This window comes from Bos indicus x Bos taurus, chromosome 19, assembly GCF_003369695.1.
Source record: "Bos indicus x Bos taurus breed Angus x Brahman F1 hybrid chromosome 19, Bos_hybrid_MaternalHap_v2.0, whole genome shotgun sequence".
Taxonomy (NCBI): Eukaryota; Metazoa; Chordata; class Mammalia; order Artiodactyla; family Bovidae; genus Bos; species Bos indicus x Bos taurus.
In genome coordinates, this window is record NC_040094.1 from 30,444,507 (window position 1) to 30,456,497 (window position 11,991).

Below are 11,991 nucleotides of genomic sequence, written 5' to 3' on the forward strand. Positions count from 1 at the left end.
TATACTGTTTAAAAGATAACAGCTAGGTGAGAACTGTGTTTGAGAATAAGGAATTCTGGAAATAAAAAAATTACACTCTGGTTCAATTTATCAGTTCACTATGGTTTTTATTTATTCAACAATAAGAGAAAAAAATCACAAAGCAAGTGACCCAAAATAGCACATTTTGTGCATTTCTTCAGGCCCTTGGCAGCACCAGGCAGGTGTGTTCACTCTGCACTGACTTTTGTGTGAATCTCCCGGCTCTTCACCCGCAGCTTGTTGACCTGGGACTCGGCAATGTCAGCCCGTTCCTCGGCCTCCTCCAGCTCGTGCTGGAGCTTGCGGAGTTTGGCGAGATTAGTGTTGGATTGCTCCTCCTAAGAATAAAGTTGTGAGAATTAGACTTCGTGGTTCTTATTGCACTTGTCACGAAACAGGATTATTTCCTCAACTCAGATACTTCTTTCTTATGGTCTGTTTGTCATATTTGACTTCAAATCCAGACCGAACTTGTAGTTTCAATTACTTTTTTGACTCTAAAGAATGAAAGAAGGAACAGTTTTGAAATGGAAGAGACAGGCTCATTATGCCCAACCCATGTATATGTGAAATCAGTTTACCATGTATGGGTTGTGTGGAAAGGAGGAAGAGACCATCTATGGTCACAGAGATTAGAAAGTAAATGTAAGATCAAATTATTAACTTTGGGAAAATTCCACTTAATTTTTTTTTTTTTTTTTTTTGCCATATGTTTTGACTCTGGTATACAGAGATGGGAGAAAAATTGGGCTAGGAAGAAAGTAATGCCCTCCGTTGGCTGGACTTCTTTCTGTTCTGTCGCTCCCTTTTGTGTGCGCTTTTCTTATCTCCTACCGACTACGTTGTGTCTGGAAGAACGGGGAACAACCAGGAAAGGTGAAGCTGGAGAGACTTCCAACACAGCCCAATTTGCTATAGCAAGTGTGCAGGGATAAGCCTCTGCTGATGACACTGGTTAGTGAGTGAAGGAGTCAGTTGGGGTAAAAGATTTCTATTTGGCTTTTGGGAATACTTGATTCTTCCCATTTCTAGAGGGACAGGAATATTTATCTTGGTGTTAGATTTTCTACTGGAGATTCTTTGCAGCTATCAAGTAAGGTGGGTTATTTGGAATTTTCTTTTTTCCCCCCAACCCCTACAAATTGCTTAATAATAAAAATATCTCCTCTTGAAATCTTATTCCATAATTAGAATTTGGGAGTAAATTCAAATTTATATCATTTCTTAAGAATGATATATTCTTACTTATCTCTTTTTTGTCATAAATCCTGGGTTTTATTTGTTTTTAATTAATTTATTTTAATTGGAGGCTAATTACAATATTGTGGTTTTTGCCATACATTCACATGAATCAGCCATGGGTATAGATGTGTTCCCCATCCTGAACCCCCCTCCCACCGCCCTCCCCATCCTATCCCTCAGGGTCATCCCAGTGCACCAGCCCTGAGCACCCTGTCTCAAGCATCGAACCTGGACTGGCGATCTATTCCATATATGATTATATACATGTTTCAGTGCTATTCTCTCAAATCATCCCACCCTTGCCTTCTCCCACAGAGTCCAAAAGTCTGTTCTTTACATCTGTGTCTCTTTCTAATTAACACATTCTCTTAATACCACAGAAGTTTTATTCTTCTCTTAAGGGCTTAAAGATACTTACAGCCTCCTCAGCTTGTCTCTTGTATGACTTCACCTTCGCTTGTAATTTATCTACCAGGTCCTGCAACCTGAGTACATTCTTGCGATCTTCCTCAGTCTGGAAGTTAAAAAAAAAAAAAAAGGTCTGCATTCAATCCAATAAAATAAACCTAATATAGGTGGTGACATAAATCACTTTGATATGATGGCAGGTGGGCCTGGGGTAAATGTGGTCGACACTGAGGCTTCCTTCATAGTATTAACAGTAGCCACTCTTGATAAGTATACCATGTGCAGGAACTATGTTAGAGAGTTATACAGTTCTTTAATCCTTACCTCCCTGCTCTGGTGAGTAGAATTTACAGGTGATTAGTGTTAGGTAACCTATCAGAGTTTAAAAAGTAAGAGATGCCAATACCAGTTGACCTGGCCTTGAAACCTATATTCTTTCTTCACTTACACTATTTTTAAAGGTATTCCTGATTTTTGTGGCTTAGGAGAGTGCCCGTGATAGGTGATTGTGTTATTTGCCCCTTACATATATCAAGCTAATGTGTAGCTATTTTTGAGTATCACACAGTCTGTAGGTTTTCTTTGGGCAGGAAGTCTGGATATTCTAGAAAGCTATTCCCCTTACCTGGTAGGTGAGTTCCTTTACTTTTCTCTCATGTTTCCGTAAGCCTTTAATAGCCTCAGCATTACGCTTCTGCTCACTTTCAACCTCTCCTTCAAGTTCACGTACCTACAATCAAGAAAGATAATTATATAGTCAGTCTTGGGGGATATTAATTGACTCATGACCTACTGATGATACTGGGTGGATGTCCTCAGCCCCAGGGTAAGGATGGAAATCAATATACAAGAAGAGAGAAGGGTCGGGGGTGGGGGGGGGCGGTGGTGGTGGTGGTGGTGGTGGTGACTTTTTCCCTTCCCAGATTCAGAGATTGAGAGACCCACCCTGGCCTCCAGCTTCTGGATCTGCTTCTTCCCGCCCTTCAGGGCCAGCTGCTCAGCTTCATCCAGGCGGTGCTGCAGGTCCTTCACCGTCTGCTCCAGGTTCTTCTTCATCCGCTCCAGGTGGGCGCTGGTGTCCTGCTCCTTCTTCAGCTCCTCAGCCATCATGGCCGCCTAATTAGTAAATAAAACAATACCGTAATCTTGGTAATAGCAGGTAACACACACAGTATCATTAAACAAATGCTCATTTGCTCACATCAGTGATTGCCTTCTTGGCCTTCTCTTCTGCATTGCGTGATTCTTGAATTACTTCTTCCACTTCACTCTGGAGTTGTGAAACATCATTTTCCAGTTTCTTCTTCGTGTTGATCAGGCTGGTGTTCTGTTAAAAGTAGTGGAAATTTATAAGACTAGTAGTTTGAACACTTGGGATTTTATTGATGTCTTACTTGTTGACTCAAACAGGGGACCTAATAGCAAGATTTCACTAAACTAAATGTTTGTTCCATGCAAAATGTTAATCATTTGCAAGGTTTGTCGCGTCCCCTGATTGCCCATCTGATTTGTGTGTGAGGATGTGTGAGGTTCAAAAATGCCTATATTAATTAATTGCTCTTTCAATTATATGTCAAACAGACATCACTAGTATTCTATCCTTGAAACGTTCGAAAAGAATTGCTTCTTTTTGTGAGAGTGCCTGGCACTGAGAGTTCTTCTATTAGAAGGAATCTATTTTCTGTTAACTTGAATGTTTTGCTCCCTTTGGGAGTATTGAATAGTAATTCAGAAGAGTACTTCTGAAAACATTTTCTTAAAATTTTGCCCTGTGGTTCTCTAAGGGAAGCAATACCACCTCAGTGGGTATTTAGAAACTTTTAGGGGTGGATATTTTTGGTTGTCAAAATGACTAGGGTATTTAATGCCTTGGCAGGTCAGTGATGCTGAATGTTGTGCAAGGCAAAGGGACTGTAAGCACTGTAGTGGCTGAATGCTGACATGCTTCTAATGAGAAATATTAAATGGAGCATTTTCAGATTGTGTAGTCAGTGGATAATCTTTATTTAAGCTTATTCCACATCATGGTTTTGAAAATAATCTAAAGACTCAAGCCCTAATTTTAAATAAAAAAAAAGTAATACCCCTGTCCCTTTTTTGGTATAAAATCTAAAAAAGAAACACAGACACCAAAAAATCACCTATAATCTCATCACTTCAAGATAATTGCAATTAATATTTTAAAGCATCTCCTCCATCCTTCTAAATATACACATATTTATAAAAATGGAGTGGGGCTTCCCTGGTGGCTCAGTGGTGAAGAATCCACAGGCCAAAGCAGGAGATGTGGGTTCGATCCCTGGGTTGGGAAGATCCTCTGGAGAAGAAAATGGCTACCCACTCCAGTATTCTTGCCTGGAGAATCCCATGGACAGAGGAACCTAGTGGGCTACACAGTCCATGGGGTCACAAAGAGCTGGACATGATTTAGCGACTAAACGGAAGCAGCAGCATCACAGTATACAGTATTTGTTTGATATAAGGGTGTCACCTGGGTGTGCAGGAGCTGGACGCGCTCACTGGCATCCAGGAGCTCCTGCTCTGCGATCTTCCTGCTCCTCTCCGTCTGCTCCAGGGTGGCCCGCAGCTCCTCGATCTCAGCCTGCAGCAGGTTGGCTCTGCGCTCCACAATCGCCAGCTGCTCCTTCAGGTCCTCCTGGCCACGGAGAGCATCATCCAGGTGGAGCTGGGTATCCTGTTAGGTTAATAAAAAGGCCTTAGACACTCTAAAGAAGGTGTGAACATCCTAGGAGATGAACTGGAAGAATGGGCTGGTACCAGGCACAGGAAATGACAGGCCTGCCATTTGAATGAGCATGAAAATGGCGATGTTACCAGCTAGGGATTCTTGTTGTGTTTTATGCCATCAACTGGTTATTTTTCACGTGCTAGGATCATTTATGGTGCACTTTCTATATGCTCTACCCATCACTTGACATCTCTTTTCTCACTTGATCCTCAAAAGTAACCCTACGAGGTGGTAGTTTCATTCTTATTTTGTGGAAGAAATAGAAGTTCTGAAAGGTTAAATAATAACTTGCCTAAAATCAGGCAGTTAGTAAGTGACAAAACTAAGACTCAACCCCAGGCCTATTGGCGCCAAACTCTTCTAATTTCTCTCATATCATATCTCTGGGCTTCTGGGTTATTTTCCTTTTTACATAATATTTCTTTAAAAATATATTCTATGTGTACTTAATTTAGCTCCCTCATACTATGAATTGCTATAATTTGTTAAAGGGAAAAAAATGGATGGTTTAACAAGCTGTTGTGATGAATGGGAGACAGGTTACATCCCTCACTCATCTGGGCTGTACAGTGGACCCATCTACCTTCAGGATCCCTTGGGTGTTCCTGTAGTTCCTCAAGCTCTCTGCAGCCAAGCGATTGGCATGGTTCAGCTGGATTTCCATCTCATTGAGATCTCCCTCCATCTTCTTCTTGACTCTCAGGGCATCATTCCTGCTCCTGATCTCAGCATCCAGTGTGCTTTGCATGGTCTCCACAACTCTAATGTGGTTCCTCTTCAGCTGTTCGATTTCCTCATCTTTTTCAGCAATTTTCCTGTCCACTTCAGACTTGACCTGGTTCAACTCCAGCTGGATACGCAGGATCTTTCCCTCTTCATGTTCAAGAGATGCCTTAACAAAACAATGATCAATTAATAATGGAAAATGACTGGAGGATATTCCCTTGTGAGCCAAACCCTTACTAATATCAGTTTGTCTAATTTTACAAAGTACAATACAACAGCTAGGCAATGGCACCCCACTCCAGTACTCTTGCCTGGAAAATCGCATGGACAGAGGAGCCTGGTAGGCTGCAGTCCATGGGGTCGCTAAGAGTTGGACATGACTGAGCGACTTCACTTTCACTTTTCACTTTCATTCATTGGAGAAGGAAATGGCAACCCACTCCAGTGTTCTTGCCTGGAGAATCTCAGGGACGGTGGGGCCTGGTGGGCTGCCATCTATGGGGTCGCACAGAGTCGGACACGACTGAAGCGACTTAGCAGCAGCAGCAGCAGCAGCAGCAGCAGGACTCTGCTAGGTAAATCATCCTTCTGTTTATTTAGTCATGGATTTTAGAGGGAAGCTCTGTAATAAGGGTGCTTTGTAAAGTATAAAGTGCTATACTAATTCCTATTGTAGAAATTCTCAGTTTTAAAACATATATATATATATATTTCTGATTACAAAATAGATGTTCACTGCATCATGTGGGCATAATTTATAAAAACAGAGAAAACCTTCCTATCGTGCCTCCACTCAGAGGCATAATTTTAATGTGGTGCATTTTCTTCTAGTTTTTTTCCCTGTATATATACATAGTTCAGTTCAGTTCAGTTGCTCAGTCATGTCCGACTCTTTGTGACTCCATGAACCACAGCACGCCAGGCCTCCCTCTCCATCACCAACTCCCGGAGTCCACCCAACCCATGTCCATTTACACATGATAAAATTGTATATGCAGATATATGTCTTGCTTTAAAAATTATCCTCTACCATAAATATTTCCCTGTATTAATTACATTTAAATGGCTGTAGAAAATTTCATCATTGCATCACTTTATTTTTGGATTGGATAGCTTATGTTGAAACTTTGCCTCCATTTAGGACAGTCTTAGGGGATAGATTCTTAGAAATGGAACCGATAGGTCATAGTATTCCATTTTTAAGACTTTTGATGACTGTCATCAAATTGCCCTTCATCAAGGTTATATGAGTTCAAATTTTCACCAGCTCTGTAATAATGGATCCCTTTCATAGTACCATTGCCCAACATCATAATATATACCTCTGCTTCCTCTAAAGCAGCCTGAATTTCACATTTCTCTTGTTCCACTTGCTTCTTTATTTTTTCCAGTTCATGGATTTGCTTCCCTCCCTCAGCAATCTGCTCAGTGAGGTCAGAAATCTCCTCTGTGGGTGAACAGAAGGGAGAAGAGGTCAGAAATGGAGAGGTCCTGCCAAGGCCATATAGGATAGAGAATTTCAAGTGCACTCACGCTGCAAGTTCTTGTTTTCTCTCTTTAGGGTTTCAAGTTGGTCCAGGGACTCCTCATAGGCATTCTTGACTTTAAACAGCTCAGTGCTGAGAGAGCGGGACTCCTTCTGGGAGGCCTCAAGCTCAGCCTGAGTTTCCTCATACTTCTGTTTCCATTCTGATAGGACCTGAAAAGCAGTCAATTGTCAGCCGATGGAGAAAGGGAGACTAAGTATTAATAAAACGTGGGTGGAGTTTATATAGGCTGAGCCACCTTGTCAAAGTTCCTCTGCTTCTTATCGAGAGCCGCGCAGGCAGCATTGGACCTCTCCACGTCGAGCATGAGGTCCTCAACCTCATTCTGGAGCCTCTGCTTGGTCTTCTCAAGGGAGGCGCATTTGGCGTTCACTGCTTCTACGTGTTCCTCAGCATCCTGCAGACGCTGGGCCAGCTTCTTCCTGAGAAGTTAGCCAGGCAATTAAGGGGAAAGGTCAGGAACAGGGGTAAGTGCTAAGCTCTCAGCCCCCTTTCACAATCCTAATTCTGAACTATGAAATAGACGTCAAGTAGCACGGCTTTCAAAACTGTGGTAGCCAGAACTGCTTTCTAGATGGATAAACTATGAAAAGGTCCAAAGTGGTGAATGGTTGAACGCAAGTTTTTGTTTTTGAATTCTTAGAGGTTGTTGTTGGAGCTGATGTTGTATGTATCTTACTGCATATGGTTTGGGGACTTGCAGGCTTCTGATTGAGTATGGTAGGGAGAATGATTAGCAAGGGTAATTCTATTGATTAATGTATATCTCACCTCATTCCAAAAAGGATTTGAGACTAACTGTTGGGCACAGATATACTGGGCATATTCTTTTGCTTTCTCAGACTTTCCATTTTATTTTATATACTTTTTTTTTCCTAGAAAAATAGCCAGTTTCTTTTAATCATGTATATTTGGAGAGTCTCACCAGGAAAAGAAAGGAATAAATCAGGACAATTCATGCATTCTAAGCAAAGGCGGGGTTCTTCCCCCCACCCCACTTCTGAATTGTCTACATTCTTGCTTTATTCCCAACTGTGTGCCAAATATACAAGCCTAACATATGCAAAAACCCTTATCCCTGATGCTCTAGAAGATTTACTGAAGATCTCCTTTAGTCTGTACACAGACTAAGGCTTTACTTTATTCAGACTGACCCTGGACATTATGCACAGTTTGGGTGGCCCCCATTATGAGTTTTAAGAGATCTGTCTTTGTGCCTCAGTACTTAAGAAGGTGGTCTCTGGCATCAGAATGTCTGATTCTAATCCCAGCTGTACTATTTATTAATCATATGCTCTTGTGTTAGTTGGTTAACTCTCACAGTCTCAATTTCTTCATCTGTAAAATAGGGATACAAATAACAATGTGATGTAATATTGCTATGAAAGCATTTAAATGTTAATATGTAATATATATTAGTATTGGAGACATGGTATACACTCAGTAAATGTTAGCCTGTGCTGTTGTTATGTTATTATCCTCATCACAGATCTTTCTGGGAGTTGCTCAGCTAGGAAACCTGTCATTTTCCTCTTCCAGAGTTCACAGTACACACTTGGCCTCCTCCAGCTCCTCCGTGCGCTGGATGGCGTCCGTCTCGTACTTGGTCCTCCACTGGGCCACCTCGCTGTTGGCCTTGGACAGCGCCCTCTGCAGCTCGGCCTTGCCCTCCTGCTCCTCCTCGTACTGTTCGCGCAGCAGGTCACAGTCGTGCCGGGAGGACTGCAGGGCGTGGGCCAGGGCGTTCTTGGCCTGCGGAAGTATGAGTTCACTGACTTGAAATCATTTCTTCAGTGATAGTTAACTTATACACTTAAAGTAGAATCTAACTGAACATGTTTAGATTTGATTAGTCAAGATCTTTGGTGAAACTTACTTTAGTTTCTTCCTCTAGCTGACGTTTCAGTTCCTCAATCTGCTGAGTAGATGCTTGCTTGGTCCTTGAAAGCTGAGAGACCAAAGCATCTTTCTCATCCAGTTGTCGGGAATATTCACCTAAGAATTATAGAAGTAAAGGAATTTGCTAGTGGCATAAAAAAATAAGCCTAAAGGTTTGTATATATATTATACATAAAATTGACAGATATATACTTCAAATATTGTTATAGAATTGGCTGCTGCTGCTGCTGCTGCTGAGTCACTTCAGTCGTGTCTGATTCTGTGTGACCCCTGAGACAGCAGCCCACCAGGCTCCCCCGTCCCTGGGATTCTCCAGGCAAGAGTACTGGAGTGGGTTGCCATTTCCTTCTCCAATGCATGAACGTGAGAAGTGAAAGTGAAGTTGCTCAGTCATGTCCGACTCTGAGCGACCCCATGGACTGCAGCCCACCAGGCTCCTCCGTCCAAGGCTAATAGAGATTAACAAGCAGCATTGCTATCGGAGAGTAACAAATAAACTAGAACTGCTGATTATTTCTTGCTTTTTTTTTTCCTGACCTTGTCAGCAAATTTTGGTAGTTTGTTTACCCCCCTGTAATATGAGAGTATTGCTATTAACTCAGAATCCCCAAAATTGCTTTTTTCTAGGACGTAGTTGTGGGACTGTGGGGAAATCTCTACCGGCTTCCGTCTGCAGACGCGCTCTCTGAGCTGTCAGGTCGTTGATCAGCCGCTGCTGCTCCTCCTCTTTTGTCTTAAGTTCACTCACTTGATCTTCTAGAGTGCGGCACATCTTTTCAAGGTTTCCCTACAGGACACGTAGCCATGAAAGATGAGATACTGAATGCAGTAAAAAATAAAATTAATACTTGATTCTTAAAATATTTTTAGAGTGAAGCTATGTTGACATAAAGCTATGTCGAGTGTGACTAGAAACTTATGGCCAACTCTATGGAACATGTTTGGTTTCAAGCATGATGGGTGCATGATGTCCCTAAAGTGGTCATTGTTGGAGCTTATTCACTTATCCCAGTGGTACTTGATGCTGACACTTAAAGAAGGTTGTGAAACAATCTTAATTATTTGTTGCTTTAGTTGCTCAGTTGTGTCTGACTCTTTTATGACCCCATAGACTGTAGCCTGCCAGGCTCCTCTGTCTATTGGATTTTCCAGGCAAGAATACTGGAGTGGATTGCCATTTCCTTCTCCAGGAGATCTTCCTGATCCAGGGATTGAACCCGTATCTCTTGCATTGGCAGGAGGATTCTTTACCACTGAGCCACCAGGGCAGCATATCCAGCATTTTACAAAACGAAATAGAATGGAATGTATCAGAATAGAAAATTTTAGATCAGTGCCGTAAACAATGTTTAATGCCAGATAACAGTGAGGGTTCTTACAGATTATCATTAATAATTACCTGATGGGGCTGGGTTATATTGACAACTTAGGCCAATCAGTTTCTCCCTCTGGAGTTGAATGTGAAACCAATTGCATGTAACTCACATGACTAGGAAAACCAGAGCATTCTTGAGAGGGAAGGTGCTGGGAATGCATGTTCAGTACAAGAGGAAAACACATTTTCAAGTTCCTATTGTAGGTCTGGCACAATGCTCGATACTTTGCTTCAACTATTTTTTTGGTGTTTTGTGGTTGCACCGAATGTGACTTGTGGGATTTTAGTTCCCTGACCAGAGACTGAACTCAGGCCCTCGGCAGTGAGAGCGCAAAGTCCTAACCACTGGAGCACCAGGGAATTCCCAGCGTGTACCATTTTATCAGTAATCCCATCCTTCATGGAACCCATTATGAGCACTATTAATCTCAGCTAAAATTGTTGGCTGGATGGCATCACTGACTTGACGGATGTGAGTCTGAGTGAACTCTGGGAGTTGGTGATGGACAGGGAGGCCTGGCATGCTTCGATTCATGGGGTTGCAAAGAGTCGGACACGACTGAGTGACTGAACTGAACTGAAAGATAGTTTTGGGAAAATAAAAATAAAGGGAGTATCAGGTACCTTGGCTTTGGCAACGGTCTCTGCGTTACTGCTGAGGTCATCGATCTCCATCTTCATTTCGCTCTTCTCCTTCTCCAGCTTCTGCTTGACCCTCTGCAGGTTGTCAATCTGCTCCCCCAGCTCAGCCACACTGTCCGCGTGCTTCTTGCGAAGAGCGGCCGCCGTGGCCTCGTGCTGCAGGGTGGCCTCCTCCAGGTCCCTGCGCATCTTCTGGAACTCGGCCTCTCGCTTCTTGTTCATCTCAATCTGGGCGGAAGTGGCCCCGCCGGCTTCTTCCAGCCGCTCGCTGATCTCCTCCAGTTCCCGGGAGAGGTCTGAGCGCAGCTTCTCTGCTTTGGCGCGGGAGGCCCGCTCAGCCTCGATCTCCTCCTCCAGCTCCTCGATGCGGGCCTGGCGGTGACATAGCACGTTAACGTGATCTCATCTCAATTTCAGGTTTTTGGGGTGAAGAAACAAACGGAGGTGAGATGCTGCTGCTAAGTCACTTTAGTCGTATCTCACTCTGTGCGACCCCATAGATGGCAGCCCACCAGGCTCCCCCGTCCCTGGGATTCTCCAGGCAAGAACACTGGAGTGGGTTGCCATTTCCTTCTCCAATGCATGAAAGTGAAAGTGAAGTCGCTCAGTCGTATCCCACTCTTAACGACCCCATGGACTGCAGCCTACCAGGCTCCTCCATCCATGGGATTTTCCAGGCAAGAGTACTGGAGTGGGGTGCCATTGCCTTCTCCAGGAAGTGAGATGACTCACCTGCAATTCTTTGATCTTCTTCTGTAGTTGAATTTCTACTGCCTGCTCATCTTCAATTTTGCTTAGCAGATTGCTGATTTCAAATTCTTTCCTTTAGACAGAAGAACAAGACATATTAGTACTCCTACGAATTGAAATATGGTGTCATATAGAATTTTTTTCGGGAGTTCCTACTTTTTAAGTTTCTCGTCAAGTTGCTGTTTGTCGTTTTCTATATCTACCATGGATTCTTGGGCCAATTTCAGGTCACCCTCCAGTTTCCTCTTGGCTCTTTCTAGATCCATTCGAAGTTTCTTTTCTTGTTCCAGAGACCCTTCAAGCTAATGCAAAAGTAAATTTCATTAAAAATTAAAGGAAATTGAAAAAACTTCCAAATGGATATTAAAAACACACTTACATCATCCACTTGCTGCTCTAGCTTGGCTTTAGCTTTGTTCAGGGTGTTGACTTTGTCCTCTTCTGCCTGCAGGTCATCCAGGGTCTGCTGATGGGCCTCCTGGAGAGCCTTCTTCTCCTTGGTCAGCTTAGCTATGACTTCATCCAGGCCGGCCATCTCTTCTGTGAGGTTTTTAACCTAAAAGAGTTAAAAGAGAAGTGACCTCTGCAGTGGAGCAGCTTAGATGGATGGCAGTCTCTGCATGGTAAAGGGC

At 43.0% G+C, this 11,991-nt stretch overlaps 1 protein-coding gene across 2 annotated transcripts in view; it reads right to left on the bottom strand.

Moving 5' to 3' along the window:
• Window positions 1-81: 81 nt before the first annotated feature.
• LOC113877399 (myosin-8) overlaps window positions 82-11,991 on the bottom strand; it is a 30,265-nt gene continuing 18,355 nt past the window's right edge. For both annotated transcript variants that reach the window (XM_027517466.1, XM_027517467.1), the window contains exons 24-40: window positions 11,739-11,915; window positions 11,516-11,661; window positions 11,342-11,432; window positions 10,592-10,981; window positions 9,253-9,379; window positions 8,570-8,688; window positions 8,249-8,445; window positions 6,932-7,115; window positions 6,680-6,845; window positions 6,469-6,593; window positions 5,004-5,312; window positions 4,163-4,366; window positions 2,873-2,998; window positions 2,617-2,787; window positions 2,297-2,401; window positions 1,682-1,777; window positions 82-359 (exon numbers count right to left, since the gene is read on the bottom strand). In XM_027517466.1, the coding sequence (XP_027373267.1) occupies window positions 210-359; window positions 1,682-1,777; window positions 2,297-2,401; window positions 2,617-2,787; window positions 2,873-2,998; window positions 4,163-4,366; window positions 5,004-5,312; window positions 6,469-6,593; window positions 6,680-6,845; window positions 6,932-7,115; window positions 8,249-8,445; window positions 8,570-8,688; window positions 9,253-9,379; window positions 10,592-10,981; window positions 11,342-11,432; window positions 11,516-11,661; window positions 11,739-11,915 (2,883 nt within the window). In that variant the 3' untranslated portion in view covers window positions 82-209. The remainder of the gene's footprint in view (window positions 360-1,681; window positions 1,778-2,296; window positions 2,402-2,616; window positions 2,788-2,872; window positions 2,999-4,162; window positions 4,367-5,003; window positions 5,313-6,468; window positions 6,594-6,679; window positions 6,846-6,931; window positions 7,116-8,248; window positions 8,446-8,569; window positions 8,689-9,252; window positions 9,380-10,591; window positions 10,982-11,341; window positions 11,433-11,515; window positions 11,662-11,738; window positions 11,916-11,991) is intronic.